This window comes from Acanthochromis polyacanthus, chromosome 6, assembly GCF_021347895.1.
Source record: "Acanthochromis polyacanthus isolate Apoly-LR-REF ecotype Palm Island chromosome 6, KAUST_Apoly_ChrSc, whole genome shotgun sequence".
In the NCBI taxonomy this organism is placed as follows: Eukaryota; Metazoa; Chordata; class Actinopteri; family Pomacentridae; genus Acanthochromis; species Acanthochromis polyacanthus.
The window spans coordinates 24,912,078-24,934,538 of NC_067118.1; the positions used below are offsets into that span (position 1 = coordinate 24,912,078).

Here is a 22,461-nt window from a genome sequence, read left to right on the forward strand (position 1 = left end):
CACACCGTTTTATGTGACGGAAATGGAGAGTAATGCAAGGTTAGCATGACCCATAGAGACACCATTCATCTTCAAGTAAATGTTTTCAACATGTTTGTTGTATTCAATTCTCCATTTTGGTGTAAAACATAGCTTATGAGATTACAAAAAACAGGGCACCTTAAATGTTTGCGGACCAAGCTAATTAGGACTTTCTCATTTACCATGTCTTCAGTCATTATGAGCTGCACCAGATGTACACTGGAGTTAAAAGGCTACACTGAATTTCTTTCTCAAAATGCACAGCTTTGTGTTTTAATGACCTCATTTGTTTACTCTTGCTGTAAACACAAATGCACTGGTTGTCTTTTCAGTCCGCTGCAATTCCTGTCCATAAGAAATCCTTATGAACATTTGCACCTGTGCTAACAGCTAATCAGATGTGACTCATAAACTCTGTCAGACCTGCCTGCAGTTTAATTCATGGTATACGAACACAGTACAGAAGGTTTGGATTATACTGTATTTAGAAAACGGACTCAACTTCACAAACATGTATGAAAACTAAGAAAACAAAGCTGCATTAAAAATAGCACACAAACACTCAAAAAAAAAAAAAACTATTTCAATGAAAGCAAAAATATTTTACATGAGAGCAAATTGAGATTTTTCTGCACTTCCAGTTGAGACTGTCGACTAGCATTTACCACGTGCCACAGATACTGTTGCAGCTGATAGGCAGAGACTTCATAAGCAACCACAGCACAAATATATCTTTAAATAAACAGAGAAAACAGTAAAACATTCACAAATACATTTTTAAGAGACTTCATGCACATTTGACTGGTGGTTATAAAGGCTGATCTAGCTCAGGGTAAGGAGGCAGGAGGGACGAGGAGATGCTGTGATAACTACAAACAGAGCTGTTAACATCACACGCAACCACCCTGAAAGTCTACTACGATGACAGAAGGTCACTCAGCACAATCATTTCTCCTGGTAAGTTTCAACCCTTCCTCTTTAGCCATACAGGTGTGTGTCTGATTGTCATTTTTTGGAATGTAAACAGATTATTGCCGTTTCTGAGCAAATATTTGGATCTTGCTCGTGGTTGTGAATTGTGAAAAGGAGGACTCCACCAATATAGCACTGCATTCAGATCAAAATTTGGACAGCAAAACCACAGACATTAGTGGCGTTTCTATATAATTGAGTTTGAAACAAACTTTTGAGAAGAAGTCTGAAACGAAACCAGTTGTTTGCAAACCTCTATAAAAAACAAACAAACAAAAACCTAGAAGAAGAACCAAGGGTTTGTTCATCCACAGGAGAAGCATGAAGAGAAGTCATTGGGGATTGATTTCAATTGGGACAGCTGTGTTCATTCTTTGCTGTCAGCTGGCCGGCCATGTTGCACAATGTACTGTGTTAAATCAGTGAAATGTTTTCTACACCAGAATGTTTTTTAAGTGTTTCCATCTCCCTTGAGGTGTATCAACTCTTTGAAAACCGCCTCAAGTGAGCATAAAAAAGTTTCTCTAATTTAGCAGATTCCATTAAACTTCTCTGACTCGATACTTCAAAAAATGAATCAAATTACACGGATAGACACGCGGCTGTTTTCTTTTTACTCCATGAACTTTCATTCCCGTCCTCCCCTTCTTCCTTGTAAAAATCTACAAATTTACTTCCAACTGTTCAATGATTTCTGGAGTGTTATGCTAACAGAAGCATATGTAGCCTCAAGCTGCTAGCCTCAAACTAAGACAAGGAGTAGCTACAAAAGTCTGTTAAACTTGCCTACTTCCACTCAACAAAAATATAAACGCAACACTTTTTTTTGCTCCCATTTTTTATGAGATGAACTCAAAGATCTAAAACTTTTTCCACATACACAATATCACCAGTTCTCTCAAATATTGTTCACAAATCTGTCTCACCGGACATGTCACCCATTGAGCATGTTTGGGATGCTCTGGATCGGCGTATACGACAGAGTGTACCAGTTACCACCAATATCCAGCAACTTCACACAGCTTTTGAAGAGGAGTGGGGACCCCCCCATAAAACAAAGCTGCACCTTTCAGAGTGTCCTTTTATTGTGGGCAGTCTAAGGCACACCTGTGCACTAATCATGGTGTCTAATCAGCATCTTGATATGGCACACCTGTGAGGTGGGATGGATTATCTCAGCAAAGGAGAAGTGCTCACTATCACAGATTTAGACAGATTTATGAACAGTATTAGCATAGACCGTAATACAGGTTTCATGTAGCTCCTTCTGGAGCCTCAACAACTTCTTTAACAGACAGTACGAGTACGTATTAATACTCCCCAGAACCCGTAAACAGATTTGATGTGGTGGAGTTCCCCTTGACCATATAAATACACCATGTTTGTAAAAAAAAAAAAAAAAAAAAAAAAAAAAAGACAACAAATAAACAAATTCACTGCTTACACGCAGATGTCCATACACAGAAACACCTCGCCTTGTTGGAATCGTCTCATCCTCCGTTTGGATAACATTCAAAACGACAACTCAGCCTCAAAGACGCTGTTTGAAAACATATACAACAAATAATAAATCTCACCTTTCTATGGAACTGTCAGTGTGGCTCATTGCTGCCTCTTGTGGACATCTGAGGAAAAAACATCCACTACAACTGTAGCTCTCGCACCAATGTATGAGGAGCATAGACCGTAAAGAACAGTTATTGTCAAAAACCAAATAATTTTATGTCTAAAACTTAAAAGACACAAAATAGAGAAGAATAGAAAAAAAGGGGAAAGCTGGAACCAATGCTGCAGTTAACAATGATTAATAGATTATCAAAAATACTTCTGTTGATTCATTACTAACTTAAAGTGTTTACATGCAGTTTACTTTGGTTTCACAAGAGAAAAGACTGAAATTAAAAACTCACTGGTTGGTTTGGTAAATGTATGTCTGGTTAACTTCCCCACCTCATATAACAAGCTTCCTGTAGCTTTTCTTCAGGATCTACCAGAACTTTATGCCATGCAGCGGCTAATATAGTCCACAACACGGTTAGAAACACGAGGAGCCAGATGTTTAACAGCTGGTATGCACGAAAACCATGCAGGCTACATGTCCCACACATAACCGGTACTGACGAAAGAAAAAGATGCCCCTTCAGAAAGGAAAATGTGGAGATTAAATTTAAAGTCTAAAATTTTTACTGATTCTGTTACTATTTTTGCAGATTTAGTGACTGGTGGAACGGGCCCAAGCATCGATGTGATGTTTAAGGGGGTTCTTGTGTGCCCATTTCCACAGTGACTGTAATTAAACCCACAGAATCACATGTGCACAAAATGTGACTTTAGAAATCCAGTGAAAGAATGCTTATGCATCTCTCCACCTCTGTGTGTACACCTTCTAAGCATTTTTTCCCTTTCAAAAGTAAACGTATTTGTTTGTCTACATTATACAATAACTACAGAGTCGGACTACATGACACTTAATGGAAAGGTGGAGCACAAGCCAAGTGAAAACACAACAAACTTTGGGGCAGAGCTGAGCCCCTTATGATAAAACTATGTGACAGGGCAATAGCGTCAGAGGACGTAGCATCCAAGAGTCGATCTAGTGTTTTTAAAGTGTTGCTCATGTCAAACACAAACTTCTTGCTGTGAGATGACTAAAGCAACAGCTATCTATCTATCTGGCCCCAGGCTTTTATGTAGTTCACGCAGCCTTGAGTGATTATCAGCACACAACAGCTTTGGCAGCCAAGCGGATTACAAGGAGCTCAGACACCAGTGTGGACATGCTCAGTCTTCCCTTCTGCCTTCGACAGCTTTAGCATCGTGATGAGGTAAATTCACAGTAAACTACTGACGGCACGATGAGGGAGAACAGACTGAACATGTGTGACAGGGATTTCAAGATCCAGACTCAGTGCGCTGGGTTCACATCCTGGTTCTGGTTGAGATTGTTGTTGAGATTGTGGAGCGCTTGGTGGCGCTGGTGCCGGTGCAGGTGAATGGCGTTCGATTCAGGTGTGTCAGTGGGTTCGAACGCACTCGACACCAGGGGCATGAACTGACGGAAGATGCTGACGCTGCCATGCCAGAAGGTCGGCTGAGGTAGTCGTCCAGCAAGAGTCCAGGAGCGGGTGGTCGGATCGTACGCCTCCACCACATCGGAGAGCTCAAATGTATTGTCATAACCACCGGATACATACAGTTTACCACCCAGGGCTGCAACGCTGCCTCCAACATGGACCTGGAAAAAGGTCATTTAAAAACATTCACTTTATGTTGCAATAATGTAACACATGAATGTATAAGGAAAAAAACAACAGCTATTTGGAAAAAAAATAAAACATTTTATGCCCAAATCAGAAATTGGAAATGAGAAAACAGGTCAACGGAGCAGTTCTCCAGACTAACTTTTCCACTTGTAGCACTGATTCTACCAGTGTTCTCGGTTGGTCACCTCCCACCCTCCCTACCCTTATCTGGCACAAATATTACTACAGCTTGCATGCTGTCATTCAATAACCTAGTGTTGCACTGATGTAAATATTGTCAGTTACTCGAGACTTGATATTTGTAAAATTATTTAATTGGGGAATATATAGATTATTACTCTATCCCAGAGGTTGTCTGACAACACTGCCATAAAGTGTGCAAAATCTAAACTCTTCACTTGCCTAACTTCTACCAAGCAATAGGCACTACAATTTAACGATGCTACCTAAATGCCTCACACACTGACTACAGTAAAAACTAGCCAAACAGTTGACCAAAAATTAGTAGCAAAGTAGTGAAATGAGGCACTGTAATGTCATGTTTGCCCAAGCTGAAACCAAGTAATTGTATCTGCATGAATAGAGTTTTCTACATGCAGACTTTTCTACAAGCAGAACACGTTTTAAATGTCAACTATTTAAAGTACAGTATTATTTGTTGACCTATAATACCCACATTCATTCAGACATCCCTATTACTGTATTCTCTGAAATGAAATCAGTTAGTGATAAACTGTTGTATTGAAAACAGCAGCTTTGTGTTTGTATTCATACATGTATTATCATACTGTGATAAAAGGAGTGTTGTTGACATCTGTTTTACTGCACTACATTAGAGATCACAAATGATTGCTATCAAAGCATGCTAGCACCTCATGTGAAATACAAACCTGGGTCATCGGACTAATTTTGTCCCACTCGTTCTTCTGAGGATTATAGACATCAACCTCAGCAGAGTCATCCCTACAAATAGAAACCAAAGTCAGTCACTGCCAAAACAATCACTGCTTCAAATGTATAATACTAATGCCAGCTTCACTGACTATCGCACCAGTGATAACATGTTTCTTTATTGGAGTAAAGTCAACTTGTTCTACTCAGAATAATAAATCTACAGATGAACAGCCCCCAAAAAACAAAGCATAAAGCTACAGGAAATTTAAATACAGTGAATGTACCTTAAAGCATAGAGCAGGGATGTCAAACTCATTCCACAAAGGGCCGGTGTGGCTGCAGGTTTTTGCTCCAACTAAGCAGCATCACACCAGACGTGACTCATTTAATCAACCGATCTCAGTCTCCAGACAGGTGATTGGTCAGACTGTGTGCTGTAGATATGTTGGAACTAAATGCTGTAGCCTAGAGCACACAGTCTGACCAATCACCTGTCTGCAGACTGAGATTGGTTGATTAAATGAGTCACGTCTGGTGTGATGCTGCTTAGCTGGAACAAAAACCTGCAGCCACACTGGCCCTTTGTGGAATGAGTTTGACATCCCTGGCATAGAGGAACTGTGGAGAACAGATTATAAACATTAGCGCACTCATGTGGTAGGACAAGAGAATGACTGTTCAATGTTCTCTTCTAAAGATGCTTTTAATAAAAGTGTTTACCAGAGGTGAGAGAAGTACTTATCCTTTTCATTGTAAAAGTATCAGTACTTCACTGTTAAACCCCTAAACCTAACCTTTAAAATAAATGCCTCTAGTTTTTGACTTTTTTTGGTAAAATATTGGGCAGATCTGTCTTGTTCGGCCACAAACTGTTACTTAAATTTAAAAAACAATGACTTCAAATGTGAAGTCTATCTGTGGTGGAACTGCTAAAAACTCAGACATATAGAACATGACATGACCCCAAGGACAAACTGCTTCATTGTAAAGTAGCACTGCTCATTCATGTGCTTGAAGATGATTGTATTTCACATTTATGATCTATGATTAACTCTGTACTAGTTGCAGGTGTTTGAGAAATATTGTGAAATGAAATACAGAACATTTCACTCTAAAATTGAAATATCCAATATCCAAAATATCCTTCAATCAGCTGAGTACTAGAGTAAATAAACGTGATTACTTTTCACCACTGAAATAAGTTTTCTTCTCACCTGACAAAGTAAATGAGGCCATTGAGGGTCACAGTTTTCGGTGTGAAAGACCACGGAGGCAGTTGTCCACAGCTGACCATGGCCCAGCGGTTAGCGTCTGCATCGTAGCTCTGGATGGCCATGGTGTCTTCACCTGTCAGGGAGCCTATAGCATAGAGGCGTCCGCTGCATGCAGTGGTGGAGCAGTTGTCCATAGGATGCAGCATGCCAGGCAAAACCTCCCAGCTGTCCAGAGCGTGATCGTAGCGCTCTGTGCTGTCCGACGCAATCACATAGAGCTGGCCTTTCAGCACACAGGAGCTGTGGTACTCGCGGGCCTTCAGCATGGGTGACACCTCTGTCCACTCGTTCACGCTGGACTTGTAGCGCCACACGCCGTCATAGAGGCGAGAGCCATCAGAGCCACCTACAAAGGCACAGACATGCAGTTTCAGAGAAGATTTCCATTTGCTGCTGCTCAGCTAACTGGTGAAAACTTCACAGTAAAATAGTCTGCAAACTGTTTTGCTCCACACTGCCAGTCACAGACGCAGAGGGAGTCTTCTTCCTGAAGTAGGTGTCGACGACAGCAGCATTTAAAGCTACAGAAACTGAAACAGCAAATTTCAAACAGAGCTAAAAACAGGGTGTGTTCTGCTGTGGTGAAAGTAATCATAATTGTGGTACTTTTAAGTTGAAAAACTGAAAGATGCATTTTGTGGACGTGAGAATTTAATTGGCTGGAAAAGGGCACAATTTTTGACCTCTAAGGCAGAAAGATGCCAGTGTATGTTAGGGACTGTAGAAGCCTTTTCAAAAAAAAATTGCAGACTTTGAAATCACATGCAACACTTTCTGAGTTTCATATTCTCCAACACTCATGTTGAAAATGAGCAGAAAATAGGCGGGACAGCATTCATGCAACTACCTGGCTAATGTAATCATGCATATGTTGTGGGATTTTCAATAAGTGTCAATGGTTAAAATGTCTTTATCACAATAACAAAAAAACAAGCCTCAAACGTAGACTACATAGAGTATCAAACTTTTAAAGGCTCTCTATTTACAATGTCTCAGTTTATGAGAGTCCATGAAATCTGAACGTCAACATTATGCAATCATATGCTGCTGTTATTTCTGTCAGTGAGGCAGCTCGCTAATGCTACTAAATTTATGGCCCACCATCAGCGTCTCGTAGGAGTCACATACTGTGAGTGAGCAAGGGTCTGTGAGGAAACCGTTTTTTCAGACAAGGCTAGTCCGCTGGTGATGATGATGATGGTACTGATGATGATGGTGATAACACTGCTGCTGTCCTGGCAGCACACCATGTCCTGCCTCACTTTGCCTTGCTCACACATACAGTCACCGGCCAAAGAGCCGGCAGTTTATTTATAAGCACTGCCTCATGGCCATTTCATAAGATGAGGGAGCAGGAATGGAAATGTACTGACTGAAGCTTACCGACCACTGTGAATCTAAAATACAGCAAATGTAACCACTGCAGTGTCTGTGGCTTGTCTTTCAGTCAGTGGGACGCCAGATGAACTGAAGTCAGAAACAAACCAGAATCTGATGACACAATTTAAGAGAAGTGTTGTGACTGGCAAATTACACCTTCCCTTTCATGATTATTTATGTCAAGTTATTTTTGTTTTTCAATTATTAAAAACAAAACAAAAAATATAATTATAAATTTGAAGTTCCACGTTCTGGCATGTACATTATCCCATTACTTTTCTTGATGCTTTAGGTTTTTGCTGTGGTTGTAGTATTGACATCTATATACACACATGGACAAAATTGTTGGTACCCCTCAGTTAAAGAAGGAAAAACCCACAATTCTCACTGAAATCACTTGAAACTCACAAAAGTAACAATAAATAAAAAATTTTTGAAAATTAAATAATCAAAATCAGCCATCACTTTTGAATTGTTGATTAACATAATTATTTAAAAAAAACAAACTAATGAAATAGGGCTGGACAAAAATGATGGTACCCATAACTTAATATTTTGTTGCACAACCTTTTGAGGCAATCACTGCAATTAAACGATTTCTGTATTTGTCAATGAGCGTTCTGCAGCTGTCAACAGGTATTTTGGCCCACTCCTCATGAGCAAACAGCTCCAGTTGTCTCAGGTTTGATGGGTGTCTTCTCCAAATGGCATGTTTCAGCTCCTTCCACATATGTTCAATGGGATTCAGATCTGGGCTCATAGAAGGCCACTTTAGAATAGTCCAACGCTTTTCTCTCAGCCATTCTTGGGTGTTTTTGGCTGTGTGTTTTGGATCGTTGTCCTGTTGGAAGACCCATGACCTGCGACTGAGACCAAGCTTTCTGACACTAGGCAGCACATTTCTCTCCAGAATGCCTTGATAGTCTTCAGATTTCATCGTACCTTGCACACTTTCAAGACACCCTGTGCCAGATGCAGCAAAGCAGCCCCAAAACATTACTGAGCCTCCTCCATGTTTCACCGTAGGGACAGTGTTCTTTTCTTCGTATGCTTGGTTTTTGAGTCTATGAACATAGAGTTGATGTGCCTTACCAAAAAGCTCCAGTTTGGTCTCATCTGTCCAAAGGACATTCTCCCAGAAGCTTTGTGGCTTGTCAACATGCATTTTTGCAAATTCCAGTCTCGCTTTTTTATGAGTTTTTTTCAGCAGTGGTGTCCTCCTCGGTCGTCTCCCATGAAGTCCACTTTGGCTCAAACAACGACGAATGGTGCGATCTGACACTGATGTACCTTGGCCTTGGAGTTCACCTTTAATTTCTTTGGAGGTTGCTCTGGGCTCTTTGGATACAATTCCAACGATCCGTCTCTTCAATTTGTCATCAATTTTCCTCTTGCGGCCACGTCCAGGGAGGTTGGCTACTGTCCCGTGGGTCTTGAACTTCTGAATAATATGAGCCACTGTTGTCACAGGAACTTCAAGCTGTTTAGAGATGGTCTTATAGCCTTTACCTTTAAGATGTTTGTCTATAATTTTTTTTCGGATGTCCTGGGACAATTCTCTCCTTGGCTTTCTGTTGTCCATGTTCAGTGTGGTACACACCTTTTCACCAAACAGCAGGGTGACTACTTGTCTCCCTTTAAATAGGCAGACTGACTGATTATGAGTTTGGAAACACCTGTGATGTCAATTAAATGACACACCTGAGTTAATCATGTCACTCTGGTCAAATAGTTTTCAATCTTTTATAGAGGTACCATCATTTTTGTCCAGGCCTGTTTCATTAGTTTGTTTTTTTAAATAATTATGTTAATCAACAATTCAAAAGTAATGGCTGTTTTTGATTATTTAATTTTCAATAAATTTTTATTTATTGTTACTTTTGTGAGTTTCAAGTGATTTCAGTGAGAATTGTGGGTTTTTCCTTCTTTAACTGAGGGGTACCAACAATTTTGTCCACGTGTGTATTTAGGCAGGCATCAAATCAAAGTCTGAGTTTTGGTACCATGACAATACTAACAACTGTGTCCATTACCGGTTAATCTGTTGGTTATTTTCTGTTGATTATTATTTTGGTCGATAAAATGCTCACAATAAAATAATATTAAAAAAATAGTCAAAAATGTTATTCAGTCTTTTCCAAACCCTGTGATGTGGTCCTCACTCATTTTGTTCTTAAACTCAAAAAATTACTGTCAAAGAAAATTAATCAAACACAAAGGTAAAAATGCTCCTTTTGATTCTAAGATTACTAAAATCATCACAGCTCTATTCTAAACAGAGTCAAACAATGGTAAAAATAACTACTTTCCTTTAGCAATGATGAAATTTGAGTTTTTAGTGACGCCTCCCCAATAATTTTTTTTTTTTAAATTCATTAATTTCAGGCGATTTCAATAACAATGCAAAAACAAATATTCCAATGTGATAACATATGCATAGAATGCCTGAAAAGGGAGTAGTACGAAGAAAACTTATTTAATCCTACCCCCAAGGTCATCTATGGAAGCACTATGAGCTGTGACTCATCATAACAAGGTTATGTTACAGTGACAAATGCAATATAATACACAAAAGACAATAAACAATTAGACAAATGCCAGCAATGGTAATTGACAAATACCAGCAATTGTAATGGACAAAATACTGGAATGGACAAATACCAGCAATGGTAATAGTCTAATAGCATAAATGGACAGATACTAGAAATGGACAAAATACCGGAAATTGACAAAATACCAGCGATAGTAATGGACAAACACCACAATAGGGACAATAGGGACACATTGATCAGTAACTGTAAATGACAAGGTGAATTACAACATGCTGTGCCTATAATTAGACCAGATCTGATGTTTATAATACAGTTTGAATCTGTTAATATTTTGGCATTGCTTGTGTTAAGTCCAAACTGTTCCAGAGTTTCACCCCACACACAGACACACAAAAACTTTTACGAGTAGTTCGAACTTTGGGTAATGTAAAATTAGCATAACCTCTCAAATCTTATGTTTGCTCTCGAATTATAAAGAAGCGCTGAAGATTGGTTGGTAATAATTTATTGAAAGCTTTAAAAAGAATGATTGATGTGTTGTATTTTACAAGATCATTGAATTTAAACAACTTTGATTGAGTAAACAAATTATGTGTGTGTTCTAAAAAAAAAACACCTTGTGAATGATCCGCACAGCTCGTTTTTGTAACAGAACTAGAGGATTAATTGTGCTCTGGTAGGTGTTTCCCCACACTTCAACACAGTATGTCAGGTAAGGGAGGATTAAAGAGCAGTAAAGTGTGCGAAGTGCTTTCACATCCAGGTAAGGTTTTGCTTTGTTTATAATTGAGAGACTGAAATCCCTCCATAGTTTTGAAGTCCAATCATTTTTTTCTGCCTGGTTGAACAGGTGAAATGACTTACCTGTGACATACATATCATTTCCAAGAGCAGCTATGCTGTAGCCTCCTCCGAGGTGGTCTGGGAATTCAGCCAGGTAGCGCCACTGTCCAGTCTGAGGGTTATAACAGTCCACTGTGACCAGCTCATCACAGTCCTGGTCACAGCCTCCCACCACCACCAGGATTTCTGCTAATCCTGTGGATGGCCGTGGTCGCATGCGGTGGCAGGGCCTGTCGTGGCGGTCATATTCACACGACTGGAAGCTGCGAGCTTCATTCACCATCCGGAGGCATGTTGGTGAAAGGTAGACAAGTGGGTCGCTCTCCACATGGGCCAACAGAAAGAACCTCCTGACAAAGGGGAGTCGGACCTGCTGGAGGAGCTCAGGCCAGTAGTGCAGCCGCCGCTTCAGATCAGCCTTTACCCAGCGTACTGCAATTTGATAAACTGTCTCCTCCTTGTCCACACAAAGCTCATTGTCTGACACAAACTCAAGCAGGCGCTTCCACGGCAGCCGCTCAAAATCTGTCCCTTTAGCCAGCTCCATGATATTTTTGAGGACAAAGCGCCGTGCACTTGCTGCGAGCTCTCTGCAAGCGTAGGCCTCTGCAAAGTCCTGGATCTCTAAGCAGTTGGAAACGTCCAGCCGCTGCTCCAGAAAAGCACAGCAGGCCTCTTTGACTGAAGGGAACTGAAACAGATCAGCCGTCTTCAGCAGGAGGTCCACATTATCCTGAGTGACGGTGACCCGTCCTGTGTAGCAGAAGTCCACCAACAAGCCTAAAAGCTCAGCTGATACCTCGTGTAGAACTACTCGGTCCATAACACTTTCCCTCAGTGTTCCTGCAAACATAGCACGGAAGTAAGTGCTGGCAGCGGCCAACACCGTGCGGTGACAGTGGAACTCACGACCCTCGGCACATAAAGTCACATCAAAAAACTTCCTTTCTGCGCGGAGTTCGTGGATTCCTCGCAGCAGGTTGAAAGCATGGGATGTGTCAAAAAAAGGCAGTGTGGATGGTTGTGTCTGCAAGACTGGCTTTTCCATCTCTCCTCTGTCTGAGTGTCTCTTTTCCAGTGGTCGTGTTCAGAACGCTGTTTTCATCTGAAACCAAAGATAAAGCAGACACATACATCAAATTCAAACCCAACATACCATATAGGGTTTCAACAAACTATTATTTTATAGTTAATAATTTCTTGGTCAATAAAATGTAAAAAGAAGGGTCAAAATGCACATATTACTTGTTGTGTCAGACAACAGTCTAAAACCCAACAATATTTAGATACAACTAAAACATATGTAGTTTTTAGTCAGATAAGACAAAAAAAAGTACATTCTCATAACTCAGAAGCTGAGTTGACAGTTTTTCATGAGAAATTACCTAAAACATTGAGCAGTTGTTGTGTAACCACAGCAGTTCTTATACATGTGTACCATTGTCAGACATTAATCTGTTGTATACAGTTGTCTACACAAGCAGAAGTGACTATGATTGACAACATTCACAAAAGTTTCAAAGACCAAAAACAAAGAAAAGTATGTATTTACATTTCTACCTCGCCACTGACCCATGAAATGCCTCCAGACAAACACATCCAATTCATTTTCATTAGTTGACAGTATTAGTAAGTGGTAGCATAATTTAAAAAAAAACAACAATACAATCAAACAAGCAAGCAATGAAACATGCCAATGACACAACTAAATTAATGATTTTAGAATCAAAAAGCCAATATTCTTCTCTCTCCTACCTGACGAGCCCCTCCAGGCACGTTTCACAAGCAAAGCGACAGCGGAAAACAGTCTAGAATATACGATAGCGAAGCTCAGCACGACTCTAGCGAATATGACCAACTCCTTACCCGCGTTTAAGAAAGAGAGCTGGCTTGTGCTCTGGGGCTATAAATACACCAGCAGTGTCCATTTCCAGACAGGGGCGGGGGTGTGGGGGATTTGGGAGAGAACACCTAACATGCAGTGGGCTGACGCTGTGTGGAGAGTATAACTCCCCCATCGGTATGTCTCTGTGGTCAGTCAGCGTGAGTAAGTGGTCTCTGAGAGAAGAGCCAGCTGAGCCTGGGCCTCCTCAACACATTCAGCACAGCAGCAGACCAAAACACAGCTCCCTGTCCTGATATCCAAAAACCTGCCTACCAAAGCACCACAGAGGCACAGACCTGCTGTGATCACAGGTCCAAACACAAAGAGGAGTTCTCTAGAGCCAAAGACAGTCTAGTAATGTGAAACTACCAATCAGTAGAACTTTAATAGAACAGATAATGACCCTGGTGATGGTAGAGTTGGTCTGTCAGTCTGGTTCAGACCAAATGACCTCAACAACTGTTGGATGATTACTATGAAATTTGGAGGAAATCTGTCTTTTCCTCGAACATCAACATGAGGCTGACATTTTTTGAGTGAAATCATTAGATTATTATAAACCATTTAATTAATTAATATGAATCAATAAATCCATACACAAATCAGACCTTGTTAACATAGTAATTGCCATGCAAGTAGAATATACCATTAAGGGCTTTACAAAACAAATCTGATGTTCTCTAATCTCATCTACATTTAAAACACAGCCAAACAAGGACAAATTACAAGATGACGTAGGCGTGCACATAAAAGAAAACTGAGATAAATCTATCCATAAGAATATTAAAAAGAAAACAAGTGAATAATAAATCCATTAGGAATAAACAGACCAATTAAGATTTAGGACAAGGTCAATCAATGAAAACAAGAACGAAATTATTTGACAGATTGATTATATCTTTTACTTTTCCTTCAGCACCGTCATTGTGTCAAAGTTTTGACTTGAGGCTACTCAAACGAAACAACTGGAGTGCTAAGCTCATAAATCTTAATAGAGTGTGATGGGTGCTGACCCAACACTGACAACAGCTAATAAAGTTGGCAGCGTAACGCTAAAGAACGCCTAAGGCTGACACATGTCTCTTTTACTGCTGCCATGCAACATTAAAAGCGTTACATACTTATTTGTGACTGCTGGCAATTTCATTTGCTATTTTCTAATATTTATTACCCAGCATGTGTAAAATGAGTGACAGTGCTGGCAGTCTGAGCTGTGCCAACTGGCAAATATTGCACACTAACATGATACACTAAAAAAGTAAAAAAAAAAAAACTATGCTGACTTTGGTGTTTAGCTTGAAGCACTGCAGAGTTTCCAGCTTGGCTGTAGACTCCACAAAAATAAAAGTAAACCACTGGCTGTCTGAAGTATGTCATTAATAAAAAAAAAACAAAGGGGTGATTTAGAAACTGAATTAGAGCTGCAGTTGATTAAGTCAATTAATTTGAAACAACTGTAAGTATTTAGGAATAATTTTAAAAAATTGCCTTCATCTTCTCAGTACATGATTTGCTGCTCTTTTCTGCTTTACATCATTTTAAAGTTATTATCTTACGGTTTTAAACTGCTCATCGGACGATACCTTTGAAGAGGTCACCTGGGATTGGGGGAAACTGCGGTGACTATTTCACCGACTAAACATTTAATTGATTTACTGAAAAATAGCAATCCATTAATTAATCGATAATACAAAAAGTGGCATCTTTTAGCTGTAAACTCAAAATATTTGGGATTCGTACTGTTGGTCACATATAAAGCAATTTGAATACATCACCTTGGGGTCTAGAAAACTTTGACTCCTATTTCTGAACATTTTCTGAGATTTTTAGACCAAAAGGCTCATCAAGCCAATCATCTGAGCACTAACCAACAATGAAAGCAGATGTTAGTTGGTCGTAATTGTAGAAATTAAGTTAAATACTTGCATGAACATTTGGATGAACGGCCAGATAATAATCTGTCCCATACTGAACCTAGAAAAGGCTAGATTCTGAAATATATATATATATATATATATATAGTAACAGAATCCTGCTACTCATCCATGGCAGCAGTTCATTTTGACCTTGTATTGAGATTCAATTTCAGTGATTCCCTCCTGATAAATCACCAGGAGAACTGGAACAGATTGTGGTTTTGTTAGTAACCTGTATTAAATGCCCATCCAAGCCTCTTGTCAATATTTGGAGATGATCATTCCTTCTCAAAATACACAGGTATCTTCTTACAGAGATTTGTTTAAAGGTTGTAATAAAGCCCCTGTTCCACTGGCCAAAGGATTTAGCACACATTCCACACCAGGGTTCAACAATGCAGCGGTCCAAACAGCTCTGCGAGGGATCAAACTGCTCTCCTGAAGGGCAGATGGGGCCTCACAACCCAGACCTGCTCTGAAAAAACACATCTTCCCAACTTCTGTGTAAGTGATTGTATTTATGTTAGAGGGGATGATGGAATTTCCTTACGTAGAATTGATCTTGAGCTTTCCTTTCACTCAGACATGCACGTGAGTTCTTACTTCCACTGACCTCTGCTTCTTTACAGACATATTTCAGCAGGTTTATCCTTTCCTGTTTAGTAATAGTTTAAAACTCAAACAATCAGGAGCACCGAGCAACACAGAACCTGTGTATTTAGCAAACGGCTACAAGAATGGCTGGTAGAAATTAATACTCTCAGAAGGAGGAGAGAGGGAGGTAAGAGGAAGGGAAACAAGAAGAGGTGGAAACAATTTCACTGCTATGAGTGACGAGCACAGAGAGAGCAGTGTAACAGCCAGGATACGACTATGACCCCACCTACCTACAGAGGTGAAAGGGACATAGTGCCCCCTTTCCTTTCCTAACATAACAGTAAGAGCTTGTCTGCACCTGGAGCTGAACTCATGACCTGCAGAATGAAAACATTCAGAGTAGTACAATGCTGTTAGTCAGAGGACTTAGTGACAACCAGGCCAAAACTTTAGAGGATGGCTGGTGTGTGCTATTTTCTATTCCTTAAAAAGGCTGATGAGAGGGCCTATTCCTGCATTTGGGAGCCATCTTACCAATCTATGTGTAGACAAACAATCAGAACTACTGTAAATAGTAACTATGAGATTACTCTGACATCTAAATGAACCTACTGCACTGAATCACAGTTAAAGCACTCCGTAACAAGACACAAAGTCTACAGCCATAATAACAGCTCTGTGAGGTTGTGCTGCACAGTAAGGCTTTCGTTTCTGGGTCAATCGGTCAACAAGTTGGTCAATATCATCTCAGTTTCTACTCCTTGGTGGTTGGACAATCTGAAATGTTACTTTCACTAGGAGAACAGCGCCACATTAACAGGCTGCCAGGATTAAGCCATTATTTTAGCAGCAAGAGGAACGGGCTACTTATGAACACCGTCACAACTTTGAACTTAACCTAATGAAGGCTGCTACACTCATCTTATCTAACATTAGTATTTTCGCAACATTTACTCATTTACTGAACTGACACCAAGTCATCTGTGTGCCCACATTTTAAAGTCAAGCGCAAACTATGCAAACAGCACTTTGCATATTACAGCTGAACAACAAACATGACACATCATCTAGAAACGGTAAACTAACTTGTCTTGGTAACTTTAGCATGCATGATAGGTACAATGTTTACTATGTTCACCATCATAATTTAGCCTGGTACCTTCCTAACATTTGTAAATAAGCTTTAAACAGAGTGAATGGCATTATTTTTTTAGATATGTGATCAAAAACAAAAAACACTGAGCAATCTACATTTTATAGAGGAAACCTTACAAAAAATATTACTAAGTCATCTTATAAGTAACAATATATACATAGAATCATCAATCTATCCAAATACATTTGTGGTTTTGGTATCATTGGTCCACCTGTTATTAATATATTTTACAACAAACAAAAATGTCAAATTTACTTTATGTTGTCATGAAAACAAAAAAATGCACTCTGCTGCAAACTGGTGGAGTGTCTGTTCAACATCGCCTGACAGATGACAAGGCAAAAAATTTAAAGGCACGTGATTCAAGGAAAACAAAAGCACTGTTTCATAGAACTCTGGCTTCCAGGAGTCGCAGTCCTCAGTGAGGGATGTTTATCTGGGAGCTGCTTTAGGGATTTGAACACAGTAAATCAAAAACAGTCTCAGTTTACATGTAGGTGTCCAGACAGTGTGGTCCTTGTTTCCTGATTCAGTCCCAGTGTTGCCCCTTGCTGGTGCAAGCTTGTAATTACCACAAAAGACAATTTATATACAGATTTTAGCTCTGTTTAACATTTTTGTCAGTTTGGTAGCAACTAGGGATGCACATTTTTAACAATATTCTTAACCGACAGTCAGTCATGTCTTTAATCATTAATCAGCTAACAGTTCTTTATTAATAAATGTGCTTTAGGTGGAGGCTACTAAGCAACACAGAAGTCTTTGTCATGGCGGCCCACTGCTAGCTACAGCCCCTGAATTCTCTCAATTTAGCAACATGGAACTGGTTTGAATGACTGCCTCCTCAGATCATTATAGTATTAAACACAGCAAACAAGTTTCAGTCTTTCATTTTACTAAACTTGGCTTGCGCTAGCCGATTGTCACAGCGCCACTGGCGCATCGTTTTGCTGGATGGCGCAGTCATTCTGAACCGTGTGAGCCACAGTGGCACTCTATTTTTCTTGTAAAAAGCAACAAAAAAGGGTTCGACTTACTTTTTCTAAGAAACACCCGAGCGATAATATAAGAAAAACAAACTTTTTCTCTCGGAAGGGGTTGGAAATAGTCGGAGCCACCCGAATCTTGATCACGCGCCCGGGTCATGAAACGCTCTTGGTCAATAACAGAGAAGCTTGCTAATTTTACTGTGTGAAATCTTTGAACGGTGTGCCACAAGGCGAGTCATTTGCGTTCCGGAAAAGCGAGAAAGAGGTGGTTTTTGTTGAGCTTATGCTACAGTTGTGAGATATGGTACATAGTGAGGGTTGAAGGATTGGACATACCCCCCCACCCCATCCCGGACATTTACATATATGTTTTTAAATACTTTAAATTGCAGCATGAAGCAAACCAGCCTGCAAGACTCCATTTTTTTCCACTATCACTGACACAGAAATTTGTGGCTTTTTGTGGCTCATTGTTATTCTTATGAGTAAGCCACAGTGGCTCTTCATTTCAAATTCCTAGTGCAAGCATAGCTAAACAGTAAGAGGCTCCACCTGGTGGTTCCATTAGGTACTTCAGCTAATCTACTATACATTTTTTGACGTGCAAATCCTTTGTCTTGCGTCTTCTCAATTAATCTAGTTTTCCTGATAAATTTAATCAATAAATTACTACCATCCCTACAATTAACAGTACCTCTTGCTGCAGTGTGGCTGTTCATGACAACAGGATTCTGCAAGGTTTACCAAGAAAACACAAGATATTTTAAGACCTTTTAATAAAGCATACAACACAATTTTGCATCATATGACCAAACATTTCTCATACTTACAGCATATCATATTTTTTCAGACATCCAGCACTTGATTTGTGAAATGCCAGAAATAATCTGTGATATGGTAGCTTTAATAAATGTATTTTTACAGTTCTTTTTCAACCACAAAATGAGATTTGTGTAACAATACTGTTACTTGTGTTCATATTGTGGGGGATCTAAGGCTTACTTATTAACCAGTCTATGGGGAATTGGTGTATGATATTAGGCTAGCTAGCCAGACAACTGGCAGTTTTTAAAGTCTGCATATAGTGGTAAACCAATTAATCAGGCGAATTAAATGCCATTTTGAAATAACTGGCATCTTTTGATTACCAGGAGAATGCCTAACAAGAGCTGTGCTTGGTTGATCACTAACCATGTCTTTCTCGATCTATGTTTTTAAAGCAAAATTTACCACAACAGTCCAAGACAAGTAAGACTGCCAACATTCTAGCTTTACTTTTGTGCAGCCGGAGGAAGTGGTGACCCTTGTCCAGCTTCATATACAGTACAGTAATTAGGAGCAACACAAACCAGAGGAGTCAATGAAGCAGAGGCATTACAATTGATTACTGAATGCACCTTTGGTACAGTGCTAATGATATCAGCTAAAACTTAAATAAAAACTAAGAAACTAACAGCTTCTTGTAGCAAAATCCACTGTTACAACAACCCCACTTCCAATAGGAGTTTAATGTCTCCAGAAAATCTACAGTCAGATTAAAAAGTTATCTATAACTGTATGCAGAAGGCAAGAGTAAGCCTGAAAGCTTTTGAAAAGACTCTTGAAGACCTGCAGATACAACGCATTTAATATTTTAGCTTACTTGTGTTAAAGCAAATCTGCTTTAAAGATGACAGAGAATGTGAAAAGAAGCAGAGAACATGGAAAGGCTTTTTTCAGCAATAACAACATAATCCATCCATCAACACGATGACGCATTATGCAACATTTGCCCGGCATCTAGCAGCCTAACAACCACACAAAGACAGCTGCTCACTCTGCTGTCACTCCAGGCTGCTCAGCCATCAGACTGCAGCAACATAAACCCCTGGTCCTCCACAGCTGAGCCTGTCCTGGCCATAAAAAGGCAACCACACCACAGACACCTCACTCCCCGCTGAGGAGGTCCAGCACAAGGCCACCAGAAGCAACAACACTCAGAAAAGAGACAGGGTGAGAGTGGACATCTTCTTGGTGCGCTGATGCAACAGTGTCTCATTTAAACCGTCTGCCTTTAGCTGGAGAAATTATTTCACAATCTCACGATGACAAGTTGCAGCACTTGAGGGTGTATATGATGGCCGATTTTATGATCAATGATTCTGATTATTTTAACATAAAATGCCCGTCAACATCTCAGATCCCAATCATTTGCTATACTGTAAAAAGAATATTTCTGTAAAAACCTTTTTTATCTTATTTTTTTTCAAATTAAAATTTCCCTCTTCTCTTTTTTTTTTTTTTTTTTACAGATTTTTCTTGTTTTGCTATATTTTATGTAATAAGAAAAATCACAGCAAAAAAACATCCAAATTATCATGCTAACCACAAAAAACAGACCAAGACTGTAAACAATGTCCCTGTCAAAAGCTTTACAGATAACATATTCTTTTACAGCATTTGACCATCATACAGTTGCTTTATTTTTTGGTCATAATGTCAGTTATTTGAAAGAAAAATATTGATACTAAGGATTGAAAAATGGTAAACAAACTTCTATCTACAAATTTACCAAGATTTGTCAGACTACAGATAATAACTAGCAAAATCATAGGAAAAAAGTATTCATTTACAGAGTAATGGTTAAAAAAAAAACTGGAAGAAATGTCTACATCAAAAAGTCTGAATGTTTGACCATAAAATGAAATGAAATATTTGACTGCATTCAATATCACTTTAATGATATACTTTTCATTTAAAATAAAGCATCTTAATCAACAATGAATATGAGCAGACTACAACTTCAAACCCACCGATGGATTTATGTAAACTAAGAGACTATCTCTTAAGTTTCACAGCAAATTTACATTTGTAAACAGAATAAGTTTACTGCGCAGATAGATCGTACTAAACTTACAGTGCCTTTAAGAAAACAGTTGCAGTGCATGTAGTATATTGTGATACAGTTTCAATTTCTAGTGTCATCACCATTCATTGTCTTTGCCACTTTCAGAATAACAAAATGATGCTAGAGAAATTGTGCTGTGGAGCTCAGTTCAGTTTGTTTTTATTTCTACCAGTGAACATTCAGATTAGATCAACTGGAACATTTTTGCTTTACAATTTAATTAGGTACTGACTAGCCATTTCAGACTTAACACCATACGAGGGAATCGCATATTTCTATCATGAATGAATGAATGATCTGAAACAACTATGACTGATTTTACAACAGCCCATACTTAAATATTCTACATTTATTTCGCAGGTATAGTTACTAGGTGCTTGTCAGAGTAAGACTGTAAATGTACAACATATCATCAGCTTGTAAAATGGAATACACTGTTATAGATCAAGCTAACTAATTCCATAGGTTGCTTTATTGGCATAATTAAAATGTCAATAATTTCTAAATTAAGGGTCCTTTTATTTGTGATATTTAGAATGTGAATATTTTTATATTGTTGTATCCCTACAATTCCTTCTATAAATAATCTCTTATCTACTTCTTCTACTACCATACCCTGCAAGGGATGCTTTCTTTAAATTGATAGAGAGCCCAGCTCCTGTCAAATAACTAATTACAGGGTTTCTTTATTAGTGTGTTATTGAGAATATGGGATGTTTTAGTGTCACCCAAAAGGATTTTTTTCCTGTCTTGTGACTAAGACATTTTTTCCTGCCAAGGATGAATTCAAATACCAAGTAATGTTCTTTCATCTGCCCCTGCATTCCTCTAATACCAGGAGTTATTATAAACATCTGTATCACTCAGGTTGCAGCCATACATGTCCATGGTAATGAGCACAGAGAGGCTCTAGTCATAAATTACTTTGAAAAACAAGCCTTGTATGGCCCAAGATGATATTCAAATGTGGCAGGTAATGTTAAACTACAGGTCAGATGCAATGCTAGGCCCAACGTTACAGACACAGATGTAGTGTCAATAAAAGCTAAAGCTTACTTATAAAGCTAACAGCACGATGTTGAGAAAAACTGTTAGCAACTTCTGTCTAGCCAACTATTTTAATGATCTGTTTATGCGCCCAGAAAGGCTTTTCATCACGTTGTTGTACGTATAACAACATGCAGCCCCATTTTGAGGCACAAGCTCAATTTTCACCTGTAGCATAAAAGCAGGACAAAAAAGTGGAGTCATGTATTTATACGAAGCTCGTAACGTTATTTTGCAGTCGGACATTAGCTAATGTTAAACTGTCGCCTGCTTGGACAAAACAACAACCTCGAAAAACGTGGAGAATCAGTTTTAGACGACTTACCGATGTGAGTTTTCGCTAGGTGGTTGGTATTTATTGAGTGTAAGGCGTGGACATCTTACAAATCGAGCCGAAGTGAAAGTTTGATGCCGCGGATGAGCTCGGCCTTCTCTGCGCCATGACAGCCTGCACTGGAACTAATGCTGCCTTCAGGTGCTGTCGGAAATATCCACGTTCTGCCAGAACAGCATCGTCGGTACATCCACAGCTGCTTTTATCAGGGTCAAGCTGATATAAAGAAATAGTTTTTTTGTTTGTCTGTTTTTTAATTTTTAGTTCACCTGCTCTAGATTTTAACCAATCTAATTCTTTTTACTACAGTAAAAATCAAAACAAACATAAGACAGTTTTCCAATAGTCAAATAGTGATTGTAACATTACATTGTGACTGAAATGTTATTAATGTATTGAAAAGACTTGATTTCATTCATGAGGGTTATACTGTCAAGAAAAAAATATATAT

General features: G+C 39.2%; 2 protein-coding genes and 1 long non-coding RNA gene across 4 annotated transcripts in view; all 3 read right to left on the reverse strand.

Annotated features, from left to right (window-relative positions):
- The window catches only part of c1qtnf12 (C1q and TNF related 12), a 208,054-nt gene that overhangs the window by 3,310 nt on the left and 182,283 nt on the right, over window positions 1–22,461 (reverse strand). The window lies entirely within an intron of this gene.
- Window positions 434–22,162, reverse strand: klhl21 (kelch-like family member 21). Of its 2 annotated transcripts, none has more exons than XM_022190172.2 (5): window positions 22,002–22,162; window positions 11,221–12,304; window positions 6,365–6,770; window positions 5,147–5,219; window positions 434–4,228 (listed from the first exon to the last, which is right to left on the reverse strand). In XM_022190172.2, the coding sequence occupies exons 2-5, from the start codon at window positions 12,245–12,247 to the stop codon at window positions 3,899–3,901; spliced, it is 1,836 nt and encodes a 611-aa protein (XP_022045864.1). In that variant the 5' UTR covers window positions 12,248–12,304; window positions 22,002–22,162; the 3' UTR covers window positions 434–3,898. The 2 variants fall into 2 exon arrangements, with proteins under 2 accessions (XP_022045864.1, XP_022045865.1); XM_022190173.2 differs by lacking the exon at window positions 22,002–22,162 and adding an exon at window positions 12,955–13,221.
- LOC127534537 (uncharacterized) overlaps window positions 434–22,461 on the reverse strand; it is a 46,382-nt gene continuing 24,354 nt past the window's right edge. The window contains exon 2 of the long non-coding RNA XR_007942691.1: window positions 434–2,059. This is a non-coding gene — a long non-coding RNA (uncharacterized LOC127534537). The remainder of the gene's footprint in view (window positions 2,060–22,461) is intronic.